Source organism: Convolutriloba macropyga, chromosome 3, assembly GCF_964194025.1.
Source record: "Convolutriloba macropyga chromosome 3, txConMacr16.3, whole genome shotgun sequence".
NCBI lineage: Eukaryota > Metazoa > Xenacoelomorpha > Acoela > Convolutidae > Convolutriloba > Convolutriloba macropyga.
In genome coordinates this window covers 51,437,950-51,454,284 of record NC_134470.1, presented here as the reverse complement: position 1 = coordinate 51,454,284, position 16,335 = coordinate 51,437,950, and the positions used below count along the sequence as shown (strand labels likewise).

Below are 16,335 nucleotides of genomic sequence, written 5' to 3'. Positions count from 1 at the left end.
TTTAGTGAGAGCTCAATTTTATCTTGAAACCCAAGTTGAGGTCCCATACCAAAAGTGGGCACTTCCAGGCTGTCCTAGACGAAAGATTACTGTGTCCAGATTGTCTCAGGAATGAAACACCTATGTCGATTTTCGTTCGTTCTTGCACTTTTCCAAATGTATACAAGATTTTTATGAAATACTCGTTTCGTGTATAGATAAAGGTGATCATTGAGCTGCACTGTCAAAGTAGTCAGTTAATAAATGTTCTAAAAAACAATGTCAACAAAATGTCCGTCTTCAAATGATACGTCCACACAGATATTAATTCAAAATAAGCCCGAGCTCACTAAATGAACAATTTTTCGAGGGCAAAATAGAGCTAAAATAGCATGACAACAAAAAATTAATGCTCCATTCTATAAAAGCCAAATTGACTTGTTCATTTTTGCCAACACACTATTTTAGTATCTATTATTAAAACGTCATCATCATCCATCAAGTGAAACTCAAACTCGAAAAGTTTCTGAAGTTTTCAGCTCTGCCTGTATCTGTTGTTAATTTGTAGTCTTTTGACTTATTGTGAATTGTGACATGTCCAAAGCACTAACAGGTTAATTTATTTACTTAGTTTTAATTGAAAACTCACAGTTGTTGTCTTAAGGTTTTAAAAATTTTCTTTTAAAAAATTTTTTCTAGATTTGCCACTAGAAAAAAAAACTGATATTTATTTGATGATATTGAAAATGATGATATTTAATAGTTTCTCTCAAAAATGAATTCAAAGGTAGAGTGATTGTTGATGTAATGGCATTTCAAATTCAAACTGGTTTCTTTTAATTGCCATAAAAAATTGCAGATGATCCAAGTGTTTTGTTATATTCATTCGATTTTCTGATTATTGCCTGCATTTGTTCTTTTGAATTTTTGCATTCGTTTGACTTCCTCATTTGATAGATAATTAGGTCACAAATGTGGTTGTGTGGGATTGGAACCTCATGTGCAAACATACATTACCAAGCCTTCTTGTTCCATATCAATTTCCAAAAACGCAGCCGATGCTTCATCATAATATTCAGAAATTCATTTTATCGCATTGAGTCTATGGAAAGCAGTGTGGTTAACTATAGTAATTTGCACGGCTTGCAAAATAGTATAATCACGCTCATTGCTTTCCATTGAAACAGCTCTTACCAGACCAGCAAAGCAGTTTTGCAAGCCAATTTTTCGTTTGGCTTGGGAAACCTATAGAAGAATTTCAGAAAACATAACAAACAAAAAAAAACGAAGTTTAATTTAATAACAACAATAATAATTTTGACAACAATTTTCTTCCGCATAAGTTATTTTTTGCAACGGGGAAATTAGTTTAGAAAATTCTCATTTCTGATTGATATGTGCTGGTTTTCCAAATATGACCACCAAGTTATTTACCCGCGTAGATTACGAACTTGCCTGTCATTAAATTACTACAAATTCGTCTGTTGTTTGGGACAAGAGTTCATTGCATCAATGGTAATTTCAGTATTCATTAGATTCAGAGATAAACAACTTGATTCATAGTTTCTATTCTTGTTAATTGTCCAAATATCACTGAAAAGTTTTCATGCACAAAACAGTAAGGATACCCATAGATTTCATATGGAAACAAATTCAGTGTTCAAGAAAAAATATTTTGAGTGACGTTAATCAATTAATTGTTCTTCGGGGATTGTGTTTGATCACTTTAAAGAGTGATGCACTTAGAGAAATGAGTGCAAGCCTCCGGCAAAAATTTCGATTAAACAACGATACAAAATTCACTTCTTTTTGAGATTTTAAAGATTTTTATTAGCTTTTTTACGAAAATTCATTAAAAGGTAGAGTGAGTCTCGAACTAACAGCATATAAATTTAAAACTGGTTTCTTTTAATTGCCATGAAATCGCAGATAATCCAATTGTTTTTTTTTATATTTAGGAAACTTAAGTGCCAGGTCACTTCCTCGGAGGTAAAAAAAAATCAAAATTAGAATTCTGAAGTTCGGATGATCCGTCACTCTTTGTTTGCCATGAAACAATTTCACTGAAACTGCTTCCCAGTTACTTGACTTTAAGTTTTCTCGATTCTATTGTAATGCAGCTTCCATGAATGATCATTCCGTTTTGTTTATCAGATTTTGGAAGGGAACTTGAACCTTTTTTTGTGATGTCGTTCTGGTATAGACAAAACATTAATAATATCGTTCCTCTATATGAATGTTTTATACGGAGCATGTTATCGTACTTCTTTGGTAACAATTGCAAAGAACACCATATACTTTACTTCAGCATTTGATGTGCGGTACGTTTCATGCCAGATGTTCGGTATTAATTCAGCCCTTAAAAAACTTTATTCTTGTTCTTTTTTCCAAGGTAGTTTTTTGGTTGCTTCTGCTCTCTACTGTACCTTAATTTCTTAAAAAAATGCTGAATTGGCAATAAGATGTTTTCTGATTTAGGGTTTGAAAGTTATAGTTGACCCGAATGGTAAATTTCCTTCAGGTAATATTTATTAAAATAAACTTGTGGCATGTGTCGATAGATCGTGTCTTTATCATGCATAGCACAACGCCGTGATTCGGGCTACACATAAACCTTAAAAAACCTTAATTCTGTCTTTATACTGTCTAAACCTTTCTAACCTTTTTACGGTGCTATAATCTGGACTGCTTCTCGTTTCAAAATAAAGATTTCAAATTTCGACTGTTAAGAAACACTAACCGATGCGCTGGGTCCCACTGTAATGCTCCAGAGAATTTCATCATAACCGTGAACGAATGTCTCCGGAAGATCTGGATCACAAGATCTCGCCACTTCCACAGCCTTATAGAAAAGGTAGCCCCCCTCGGGAAACCCAGCATAGACATCGTTCACTCTGGGTACGTTGGTGTACCAATAAAAGTAACCCAGTTTTATAGTTGCTGGATAATCTTTCCCTTGATTTGCGTCACTGGCAATCAATGTACGACTAACTTCACTCGGAGACCACAGCGAGAGAAAGTTTTGATCGTATTTAGTTGCAGAGTTCCAGTTAAAATTAATTTCTCGTCTTTCGGCTTCATTGGCAATCGGCTGTATGAGTGGCGCATTTGAGTCAGGGGTGACATATCTTGATAATTCCATAGTGTTGCTTTCTTTACCATAGCTTATTGCAGTGATTTTTAGCACGTGTTCTTCTTTAGTGCCAGAAATGATCGGCGAGTAAACCTAAAAGTTCACAGAAAAGTGAAAGAAGAACAAAAGATACAACGGCAGCCTTTGTTAATCAATTGGTTTAATAAGCTCTATATTACTCATACAAATATCATAAAATTAACAAAATTTGCAAAATAACACAAAAAGTATGACATCAGTTGTATCACGCTCATTTCACGTTCAATTTTTAGATTAAAAAATTCAGAGTTATTTGAGTTGATATAAAAATTTCTATAATTATATGTCATGTTTTGACATTTCAGATTATCTCCAACTTGAAAAATTTGATCTTCTTTTCTCGACGGACTCGTCCTAATTATGCGTTTCCTAAAATGATTTGTACAATATTGTTTTGTACAGCAAAAGTTTCAGCGTTTTCCTGAATATAATTTTTCATTTCAAATCTATCCTAAAAAAAATTTAACCACAATTGCATTTAACTTCAACACTATATGGATAACCCCGAAACACTATGGCACAAATAGCTGGTAGTTTTATTTTTCCGACCCCCACTTTAGTGGGGAAATAGGAACTATGTACTCAACTCGGTTTTTTTTCAGACAATTTTGGCCGATCGATGTATTTATCGTAGAGAATTGTGAGTGGTATCATTAGAAAGCACGTACACCCTAGAATATAAAATAGAAACATTTTTTGCGAATTTCCTCTTTTACAGGGAGTTATCGAGGTTTAAAGTTTTGTGAATATTCGACAGTTTTTATTCACATTTTCCGTAATTATCGCTAAATTTTGGCACAATTTTGCTAATATATTTTGAAATAAGTTAAAATTTTTAACAGTAGAGTGTTATTGTTAACGTTACAGATAGATGAGCGTTGCTGAATTGTTTTATTGAAGATTTTTTGGCTAAAATTTTTGATAAAATTTTCAAAACTCAAATTTTTTTCATCAAAAATGGCACAAAATATACTTTTTTGGTCCACTTTGTTAAATTTGCCAGACTTAGTGACCTAGACACCTTGACACAGACTCCCTGACCTCCAAATGAGCGCTAGTTAAAATTAGACTTCCTTTGAAAATCTTCTGGAACTAAAAATTTGCAGGTTCAACTCGATAATTATAGAAAGTGAATCGTTGTTTTTTTTTTGTATTTAAAGAATTTCACTTTATAATTTGTCCAATTCGCAAACACTTGGAACACTTGGGTGGTTTGTTGGGCGCGCGGCAAAATCAAGGCTAGGTTTGATATTATCAGGGATTGTTACAAAAAGAATTTTTTGATTTTTATTTTGGTGCTGCCGTTTTTCCAAATATTTTGCGTTTGTTTTTTATTTTAATTAGTGACACAATATTTTATTCACGGCTCCATTAATGACAGCTCTGATTTCCATAAAGATGAAGCCTAATGTAGATATAGTTTGGTTTCAGAGAACCTAATGGTTTTAATGGCTTTGGGGAGGAGCTTTAGTAAACATTAAATGAATTCTTGTGTTTTGGCTTCAATTTTTATTCTTTCTGCAGTCTGAGTACTAGGTCTAAACATTTAAAGATCCAAATGGCTTCCCCAGGAGGTGTAAATGATCATGTACCATGAATTCGTTTGTTACCTAATGTCCCTCATGTCATCGAAATTATTTGATTTAAGGATATTTCAGTGAGTTTTTGAACTTGTCATTTTTTTCCCTTAGTCAAATTTTTGCTTATTCTCAGTAAACACAGGTCAGACTTTCTTCAATATGGAATAAAAACCAATTTTGTGGTGGATTGTTTTAACAGAAGGTTTTTCTTGCTTTTGGTACTACGAGCATTCACACAAAATTTCATGAATTTTTTGGAATTTTGGTGTTGTTTTCATTTCTTTGGTAAACTGTCAAATTACCTAACAATCTAGGAAAAAAACACATGACAATATCCCTGTTTGTTCTGGTTTGCGTTTTTTTTGTATTGAACAATGTTGTATCATTTTTGCACCTTAGCCTCATTATTGAGAGGTTTTCCTATTGTTCTGTTGAATCAAACAATAAATTGTCAGCTCTTTAAACGTTTTGACTGATGCGTTCAGGGCTTAGACAGTTTTTGAAACATAGATACATTTAGATAAATTAGAGAAATTTGTGAAACTTAGATGCATTTCAATTTTTGTGGTTCTTTCTGCTGTCAGTTTGTGAGAGTCCTTTTACCAGACGTATTGATGATAAAACGAGACGCCAATGAAGATTTTATGTTCTCGCGGTTAAAATTTTATAAATTAAATGACTTCATCATTTTGGTTTCGTTGTCTTATGATTAATTCATGCTATCAACAGGTGCAATTAGTTTTCCAATAAGTTGCAAGTTAAGCTGTCTACTCTTTTTGTCGAAAGCAAATGTTGTTTATGATTTTTGAAAAAGTTTGTTTTTTTTAAAAAAAAGACAAAAAATTTTTGAGAGTTGTCAATCTTTTTCTGCTACTTGTAGCTTAGCTTCTCCATTGACAAGTCACGTTCCTTATCTATTGAACTTTTGCTCTTCATAATGGTTTTATTTTCCTCAAGTTGTCTTTGTTTTTGGTATCTCTCAAAAACAGTAAAATGAGAGCTCAAATGTTGGGTAACATTCTTCCCAAAAGAGGACGGTGGTACTTCAAATTTCTGAATGACGGTTTGTAGTAATCAGTGTTCTGCATGTTTCAAAAAGAACAAAGAAATCCATACACGTGTCAACTTTTTATCGCCAAAAAAGATTTAAGATTAGAGAAATAATCGGGGAGTTTGTAGCCAATTCCCCTCAAAACTCTTACATCATATTTAGGGGTAAAGGGGGTAATTCTTCGATGCAAGAGTGGGGGTAAGGGGGTAAATTTGGGGTGCAAATATGGTGCAAGAGAGGGGGTAATTTTGGGGGGTAAAATGATGCAAGTGCAGGGGTTATTATCCCGCTTGGAGGCCCTAATCTTTCATTGTGTTAGTCTCCTATACTCGAATACAGACAGTCTTGATCCCGCTACCTCTGTACCCTCCGCCGGTTCTCCTTATCCTCTTAACCATCAATGGTTGCCCAATTCTTGACGGTCCCTCGATTTCAATCTACTCCCTATTACCACCATTACCCCCTTTGTCTTACATCGCTATTTTCCCGCTAATCTTACATCTTTGGATTTAAAAAGTCGACACCCATAACCTCCCTTAATTCACATGGTTTTAATTCACATCGTTCAATTCTTAAATTTTCCCCGTTACCCCCCTAAACTTACATCGTTTTACCCCCTAAAATTACCCCCCCCCCCTAACCTTACATCTTTTTGGGGGTTAATTTTTGGGGGTAAAATCTAAAAATTCCCCCATTACCCCCTCCATTACTCTCCTAATCTAGCATCGTTTTACCCACCTAAAATTACCCTACAAATTTTACAACTTTTTGGGGGATATTTTTTTTTCGGGGGGGGGGGGTGTAAAATCTAAAAATTCCACCCATTATCCCCATTACTCCCCTAATCTTAAATAGTTTACATCATTTTGGGGTAATCAGGGAGGGGGGTAATTTTGACACGGGTATAAGCCGGGGGTGAACCACCGCTCTTTTTTTAACAGTTTAAATTCTAAAAGAATTGTCTGTTCATATTATTTATCATTTTTTGTTCTCTATCATAGAGCTCATCTAATTTTACTCAGACTGTTTAAAATTTAAAAAGGTTGTGTTTAATTAAAAATAAAATTTTATACACATTTACTCAAGAAAGAAATTTTGATGCTCATAATGTAGAAGTCAAAATCAACTGTGTTATATTTGATGTATTTAATGTCAGTTCAAGCGTAGTCCTTATTTTGATCATTTATGTTTGGTTCGGTTTTTATTGTCTAGGATAGAATGGAAACTACAAAAAATTTTAAGGAAAACGCTGATAATATTGCTAGTTATTGTGAATAGGTTTCTGCATGTTCGACATTGAGCTTCGTCAGAAGGCTTGGGAAACAGTTTTCAAAGAGATAATGGTTACTTACATAGTCGGTATCATAATTTAGGAAAATTTTAGTCTAGTTGTATTCAAAAGGAGTTATCTCACTGTTGTAAGCATTTAGAGGGCTTTAAAAACCTGAAAAAAATGTGAAAACAAAAAAAGCGTTTCAAATCTTCCAATCTGCAGGCAAAATGATGTTTCAGATTAAATTTTTTTTGTTCTTCTAGATACTTCTGTAATTGAAAACTAGCGAGTTGTACGGAGATGATAAAGTGCCTGATAGATCTATAATTTTTTATTTCAATTTTAATACAATCTACATACCTCAGCTCAACTAACTAACTAAATATCAAGATAATCATTTCTTTTATTTAAGGTAAAATCAACGCATCAGCTGTTTGGTTGGTAGCGTGTGTCTCTAACTATGTGTTAATCATTCTATACAATTCTTCATTTCTCAGTGGTACTTTATCGGAAAATTGCAAGACTAGGATGAAATTGGTCAGAATTTAGTGTTCAGATTTCACTGATAGATCACTTTATTATTTTGCATGAAAGTAAGCTTTCGGTCACTATTGTAAATTAATAATATATTTTCTACTTGATTATACCAATTTATTCTTTCGGCCGATATCCGCAAAACTTCCGGCTCGTAAGTTACGATTGAACTTCTGGATGCCTCCGGAAATGCGCTCTCCACCTTTCTTCTTCAGTAAAAAAGGTTGTCCTTTACCAACATTAAACAATTTAGATACATGTCATTCCATTTACCATTCAACTTTTTGCAATGAAATTATCCATTTGGAAAATTTTTTGCATGTGTAGCGTGCAAAAAAAGATAAACCTATCAATAATGTCAATTGCAAAAAATCATGATGAACAGCCAATAATCTATAAATATATACAATTAAGCTTTAAATTGCATGCTTCAAAACTAGTCACAATAATGGATAGTTTAGGCAGTTGGTTATCTGAAAAATAAAAGTATCTGTTGTTTTGTCTATTCTAGGGCTAAAATTTGGCTGAAAACTGCCCATAAACACCTAAAAACTCGATGGGACCCAATCTGTGTCAAGGTCTTCTTTTAGAGTTTGGCATCGTATGATATCGGTTCTCAACATCCACGGGAAAGGGGATCAAAAGTAAACCCGAAAAGTTTGAGTTTTTTTAAAAGTTGGTTACCCAAGTCTTGGTCAAGACTATCCCAACCTGTAAAACTTAGTTAAAGCTTGTTTTAAAGCGTGCACAGTACTGCAAAATCACATAGGGACTTGAATTTAGATTTGTCTGATACTTATTGAGACTTAGAGTTCGGTACGGATTGTCATATCTTCTCAATTAGCATTAATAATTCTAATAGACCACCCCTAAGGTGGGGAGGGGGTTGCAGGTAAGTAGGCGGGGGAGGCTTGTAGGTGTGGGGGGTCTACAGTTTAGATAAGTAGGGGTGACTTATATAGGATCAAAAAATCTCAAAATGACATCTTCAATTTGAATATTACCAGCAGCTCCTAATAACTATATACTTCAAACTAAGCTACTGTTAAAGGCCAGAAGTCAACAATCAAAAACAGAGGTAAATGTTCAAAACGAAAAAAGCCCAAATTCAAAAGCCCCCCAAGTCATGACTATACTCGCTCTACCTAAAAAAACTGTAGAATACCAATACTCCTCTTCGAGTCGTAAAACCCGAAGCATCAACAGCGGACAACCGTGACAAAAAATGCCATTTTTCAATTAGCCTTAATCTTAGTATGAGTTTTGATTGAAAATTAGTTTTTCAATTTTACGTGAAAAAGTGCTTTTTTTATGATAATCCAATTAGCCATGCTCCACAAAAACAACATTTCTGATTCTTCTCAGTGATAGGTAAACAAACCCGGGTTGGGCTCCAAGTGAAGTCCATTGATGAACCATAGTTAATTCATAATATTCCATAACCCATCGATGGATCATAGTTTTTTTTCATAAACCCATCGATGGATCATAGTTTCATGAAAATAAAGATATAGTTTTTCTCGAATGAAAAATTTAAATAACATAAAATTCAACATCACATGCAGTCAAAAAGGCGACCACCATTGAATTAACTGTGTATAACATAGATTGGGGGACAACTCGGGCTGCTTGCAGGCGTCAAGCAGCCCGCGTCGTCGTCGATGTTTGCTGCTGCGTCGTCGTCGTTGAATACAGCCACTACTCGTTGAAAACTCGTTGAACTAAACTGAGAAATGAGTACAGCTGCGAGTTGGGGGGGGGGGGGGGGCTAGACCGTTTAGGCCAATTTGATTTTAACAAACATTAAATGCCAGGCCAGATATTGGATTTGTCGACTACATTTAGCTTAAAGTTGCAAAAATTCCCCCTTCTCTAAGCTGATTGAGCGCCCCGACCCCCCCCCCAACCCTGTGCAGGAATAATGGGATAGTTTTAAAGTATGAATTACACAAACGACATTAATTATTATTTCAAAAACAGGCGTTAGTTTGTTCACACACATTGTAACAGAAGATGAAAGTTTGTTCAGGGGGAAACTAGAATTCTATTTCATCCGTGCCGGGCAAAATTCGCTCATTTAGATGCACAGTTGACTGATCTTTTTCGAAATGAAGATTTTCAAGAGAATTAGTGGGGAGGGGTTGTTGGATGTGAGTGTGGGTGAACAAACTGACACTGGCATCGCTGCGTCAATTTTTGACCAATTTCCGACCAATTTTTTTTTGACGTTTTTTGAACCAATTTCATCGTTTTTCAGACCTATTCTTGACGATTTTGAGACCTACATTTGATGTTTTTCTGAACATTTTTTGACGTTTTTTGGACCAATTTCAACGTTTTTCAGACCTATTTTTGACAATTTTGGGAAATACTTTTGACGTTTTTCCGACCAATTCCAACGTTTTTGATACCTATTTTTGACGATTTTGGGACATATTTTTGACGTTTTTCCGAAAAATTTTTGACGTTTTTTGGACCGGTTTGATGGATTTTCTATGATCGAGTGAAGTCGCATCGATGGATTTTCTATGATCCAGTGAATTTCAGAGCTTTCCAATCGATGGAATGTTATGATCAGAGAAAAAGTGGTAATGATCCATCGATGAACAATCGATGAACTTTTCATGAAATTTCTATTATCCATCGATGGGATTCACTGGGAGCCCAGCCCGGGAAACAAAGTTTCACAGAAGAGAATAAAAGTCAGCTGTACAGATAAAATTCCCCATATTGAAAAACTGTTAGACAATAGGATACCGTACTTTTAGACTAGTTGAAATACCTTTCATTATCTATTCCTTGTAAAATTAGAAAAATTGGTATTCGGACCAAGAAAGATGTCACATATACATTGCGCTATAATCAGGTGGTGAAAACTTACAGCTAAACTAGTGTCGAAGTAGACGTTCATGTTGCTTCCCTCAATTATGTGGTAGAATGGCGCCCCTTGCAGAACAGAATTAACCTCCAGTTCGAATTTCAACTCATGCCACACTCCAATTTGGACCAGATCGAATATCCACGTGTCCTCGTTGTCCCCATCAGCCTTAAATAGTTAATCAACAAAGCCACACTTGGAACTGTTCCGCTTCACTGTTAGAATAGCTGTCTGTAATTGTGAGTAATTTGGCACATTAAAACTCAATTGGCTTAATAGCCATGAAAAGATAGAATTTGTTGAACTATTGAATAATTCCCAGGATGTGGTGGTAGAAATATGATGGACAGTTTATTCTCTTTGGTGGGGTCTGGAAATTTTTGCGCCATTCTATCGTATATCATAAATCCACAAAGACGCTTTATATCGATTAACAGTCAGGCTAATTTGGCTTTCATGTTCCCGCTGAATCAAAACATAAATCCGCCAATTCGAATGATATTTATTTTGAACAACATTTTTCAACATTTCTTTTTTGCATTATGAGCTGGCTGAATTGGCTCAAATAACTTATCAGCAGAGGCTCTCGTCAGTTGCCACAAGCAACACTTCAAAAGTTCAAAATTATGAAAAAAATGACCATAATGTGGAAAACGTCCAAAATCTTGGTAACTTTATAATGTCATACTAATATTTATCAGGCATTAAAAGACTTTTTCCAAACTAAACGCCAAAGAAGATTACGCTTGCCCCCTTTATTTATTTTTCAACAAATTTTTTGGGAGCTTTATCCAGAGTTTACCTAGTCATTAAATATATTGGATTTGCGGAAAATTTGAATTAAGGAAAAGTTCTAATTCGGCAAAATAATATATTTATAAATCGAAACATGCTCTTTTTATTCTCCAAAGTCAGGTCCGTTGAATCAAGATGGTCTTAAATTGCGCATTTTCATTAAAATTCGCACTATGTTGCACATAATCTCACTATTTCGAACCCTGTCGGCCTCTTGTCTGTGCATCAGATTATAAATACTTTTTGGAATCATAAGATTCATCAATCCACCGCAGGACTTGGTTTTATCTGATCATAGCCACAGTTCTTGGTTGGTGCGGTTTTCGAGTCACAGAAAATGCATGGCCCTACAGAAACGAGACGCGAACGCGCATCGACAAATTTTATAGAAAGCTAAGACCTTCTAAAGAATTGAAAACTGGTACCAATACGAACACATCGGTAAAATCGGGCGTTAAAAGACCTCCAAAGGGCCGTCATATCTATGTTGGACGACTTAGCCAACATATCTCTGTCACTGAAATGGAAGAATACTGTGAAACAAACGGCATTGAACTCCTTCAAATTCGTCAAATTTCAAGAGCGGAATCACAGCTCAAGTCATTTCATTGTGTTTTTAAGTTTGAAGATGAAAAAATCGGGTCAGCGGAATTTCGGCCTGAAAATTTTACCGTATCAAGGTTCTATCTGAACGAGCCAGCTCGTGAATGGCTGAAAAGCGTTGAAAAAAGATGACTAGAATTTAGCTTTTCTGGCAACTATGAAAAGCGAATGTTTAACTGCTTCTTACATAATGCTCGCTCTGTGAGAAACAAGACAAAAGAAGTAAATGCTTCATTGCAAATAAATGAGATAGGCATTAGAATATGTGTCGAATCATGGATTAAAAATAATATGAACGATAATTTCTTCTTGCCACAATGTTGCCCATCTGGTTTTAAGTCTCACAGTGCACCACGACTCAATAAAAGAGGCGGAGGAATTTGCTTATTCTACAGATCAAATACTCAGTTACATAATTTTGAAAGTCAATCGTCAGAGCTCTTCGAATGCTGCTGCGCAACCTTGGAAATTCAGGAAACTACTTTTTACCTAATCATCTTGTACAGAGTGCCTGGAAGAAGTTTCAAATTGTTTATTGATAATTTTGCTAACTTTTTGGAAGACAAAAAGTTACGTTTCGTTGGAATTCTTCTCTTAGGCGATTTCAACATTTCTTTGAATGTCAACAATGAAGCTTCACGTCTCTGGGCTCTTTTTTGGAAGAAATTGGTCTAATTCAGCACCTCAAAAGCCAAACTCACAAATCCGGTGGTCTTCTCGATCATGTTATATCGTCCGATGAAATTCGGATAAATGTATTATCGAACCCTTTTCCCTAATTTGTTTTTCGATGAGTAATTGGAAATCTAGCAAACAAACCGACAAATATTTTACCGGAAATGAAAATAGTATAGGCCTGACTTGTATCTGAACTCGCTGTTAAGTAGTTTCAGCATAGAGCAAACTTCGAGTGTTGATAAAACCTGGAATGACTATCTGGCTGCAGAGGAAAAAATATAAAAAGATCAATTACCGCTCAAGTTTAAAACCATCTTTAACCTTAAATGCCCGTTTTATGATGATGAGTTGTTATTCTTGGAGAAGAAGAAAAGGAAATGTGAGCGATTAAATCGAAAAACCCGAAGCGTTAATTCGAAAGCGGATTTTGATTTGAATACCAAAATTTGTTTCGATAAGTTTCTTGAAAAAAGAGCATTGTTTATCAACAATGTCTTGCACGGGAAATGTACCCGTCAAAAGTATGCGTTATTGAAAGTTTTACTTGGTAAAAAGGAGCAGATACTACGAAAATTTGAAAACAAAGAAATTCTTGCTTCAAATTTTAATAAATTTTTTATATCAAAATTTGGGAATATAATTGCATCAAATTAGGCAGCTGAATGCCCAGAGGTCCTCCTGTTGACAACTAAACCTTAATTCTCTTATCCCCGAGCGATATGAAGAAGCTATTTACGGCTTCAACGACTAGTATATCAACACTGGATGGGATTCCAAAGAGAATTGAAAAAACTTTTCCTAATGAATTTTCTTCTGTAGTAATGAAGCTAGTCAATTTTTCCTAGGAAAAAGGAATTTCACCCACGCTCTTAAACAAACAATTGTTAGTTCTCACATTAAAAACGTTAATCTTGATCCTGAGGATTTTGCAAACTATCGGCCAATATCAAACCTCAGATACACATCGGAGTTTTTAGAAGGATCAGCACTTATACAATTTACCGATCCGCTCGAGCGCATTGCAATGTTCTGGGCGTTTTCAAGTGCTCGTAGAAAGTTTCATTGAACAGAAAGCGCAGTACTAAAAGTCACTAACGACATGTTACCTAATTTAGAGCTAAAAAGAGCACTATTAACATTGGAATCGATCTATCAGCAGCCTTTTGATACACTGGATCTTGATATACTTCTATCAGATCTTGATGTAAGCCTTGGATTCCACAACTCTGTTCTCTGTTTCCTAAAAAGCTATCTGAGTGGTCGATCTCAAAGGCTGTTAATAAAATATGAGTTTTCTTCAGAACAGGAAATAAAAACTGGGGTACCACAATGATCGGTTTTAGGCCCCCTACTTTTCTCCTGTTATTTGCTGCCATTAGAGCTCATATTTAAACAGTTGCAAATAAACCACGAGTTATATGCGGATGATACCGCTATTTATTTTGTCTATGAGGAAACGGTGACTCAGGAGAAGTTTGATCTGATTATTAGCACCTTACAGAAATAGTTTTGTGGTGCCGATGAAATTGAATACCAGTAAAACAGAGTTTATGAAAGTAGTGGAAAATAACTCTCTCAATGCCGATCTAAAGCTCCCTATGGATGCCAATTTTCGAATCATTTGAAATTCCTTGGCTTCATTTTGGATGACAAACTTTTATTTTCAAAGGAAATCTGCTCGTTTACTTCGGCCTATATGTGCTACGCAAGATCTATTCTAGCAGAGACCAGTTGACAGTGATGTCCTAGTAGAGTTGGTTAGAGTTATGATTATTTCGCGGCTTGACTACTACAATTGTTGCAACGGACAATGAATTGTGCATGCAGGCTGATATTTCGACTGTCACCCGGAACACCAAATTTCCAGGGTATCTTCCAGGGTATCTAAGCTCTCTTGTGTCTCGCAATGATAAAGTTACAAGATGCCAGTATATTTACAACCTTCAAATTTCGGTCACTAAAACTAACTTCGGAAAAAGGTCTTTCAGCCATGCATTTCTGCATGAATGGAACAGACTGCCATTTGAATTGTAGCTAATACCAGATGAGCTTTATTATAGGAAGAAACTGAAAACTTCTTTATTCTGATTGTTTTTTATTGAAGCAGTTTTGAGTATTTAAATGGTGCCTAAACCTATAACATATAATCATAAAATATTGAAGTTGTTGGCACAAATGACAAATTGGAATCAAGACCATAATATTGTCTGGATAGTCTGGTCTGGGTCATTTTTTTCCTGGATCGTGTAGTTCATATTTCCCCCACCTCGACCCGAATTACACATAAAAGTGCCAAAAATTGATGTCGCCCCACTGTACCCTCATGCTTAGTGGTCACCATAAAAACTATAACTCAAGAGCTATGACTTTGTTAACGGCTATAACGTAGTGGGAACGCTACAATGGGACTCAACCCCATCAGACTCAACCCCATCAGAGGGGAAAATAACTCGATGAAAGAACGCATATCTGAGAAAAAAATGCCATTTTAGCACGATAATCACATTATTATCGAGGGCAATTTCCACAAAAACTCAAGTAGACCCATGCCTCTTATGATGAAGAACCATCAATTTTGTGAAAAAAAAAACGAAATAAAAGTAGTAAACCAAGTCATTTTTTTCCACACCAGCAAATAACAATTCTAATGAATACTAATTTTGTTGCAGGTCTGGTTTTTCTGTGGCAAATTTTTTTCTGCAAATTGCGGAAGCAAAAACAAGTTAAGTAGATAAAAAATAAAAGCGTAGTAGCAGCGTTAGATTTTTTAAAGATTACTTGGCTATATCTCGCATAACTTAAGGCACCAAAACTAAAAGACATAGGCAATAATTCAAAAAGAAATCGCAGTCCTTGATTCAATCAAATTTCTCATACAGAACTTAACATATTAAACCAAATGATTGAGCACCAGATACTTTGCGTGTAACTAACTCAAAGGATCCCATGAGAAAAACTCTTTAGGGCCCTTCTTATCATTTTTCCGAGTGATATGAGCAATGTCACTTTGTGCTAATGCTCCCTCATTGCTTGCAGTCGCAACTGTATAAAATCTTAATAAAAAATGAAGTTTTCATAAAGTTCGTTTTCAAATATAGAGTATCGAAGCTCCATAAATTGATTCTTGTTTGTACGAATAAAAATAGTTTCAAGAGACCCTGTCTTTAGTAGCGCAATAGAAATTTTTCATTCTAGCGATGATATACAAATTCAAATTTCTACGACCAAATAAAGCTAAAATTATTAGACAAAGTTATTATCAGTTTATTTTAATTCAGTAAAGTCAAATTAACATAATCGATTAGTTTGAATATTGAAAACATTTGATGTGCGTAGAGCCAGAACTATTAAATAGTAAAATCTAATTTTGCAAATAGCTTTACTGACGGATCGCAACTGAATACATCAATTTTATTCTCATTTTTATTCAAAATGTAATCTGAATTTAAAGTGAAAGACAGACCTTATTCACCTGCTGAAGTTTAACTGACATTTTTTATAATTATGTTCGGCGCAACAAACAAATGGGATAGCTTTTTGATATTTTTTTGCGAAGTCAAGTAAATATAACAGACAAAATTAAAACTCCAATCTGAAATAAAAAAGAAAGAAAAAGATCCACGTTGTTTCAAAAGCTAGTGAACTGTTTAGTGTAAGTTTTTATTATGATTGTGGTCAGCGTAAAAAATCAGTTTTCACACAAAAAGTTTAACAATGAAAATATTGGATGGGAGTTCTTAACTTGACACGAATATAACAACAGTAAAAAAGAAATACAGATAAAAATGAGCT

The 16,335-nt window shown here is 34.9% G+C and overlaps 1 protein-coding gene across 1 annotated transcript in view; it reads right to left on the bottom strand.

The window, feature by feature from the left end:
• LOC142337125 (uncharacterized) overlaps window positions 1-16,335 on the bottom strand; it is a 106,822-nt gene that overhangs the window by 12,873 nt on the left and 77,614 nt on the right. The window contains exons 8-9 of the mRNA XM_075386222.1: window positions 10,471-10,635; window positions 2,720-3,205 (exon numbers count right to left, since the gene is read on the bottom strand). Coding sequence (XP_075242337.1) covers window positions 2,720-3,205; window positions 10,471-10,635 — 651 coding nt within the window. The remainder of the gene's footprint in view (window positions 1-2,719; window positions 3,206-10,470; window positions 10,636-16,335) is intronic.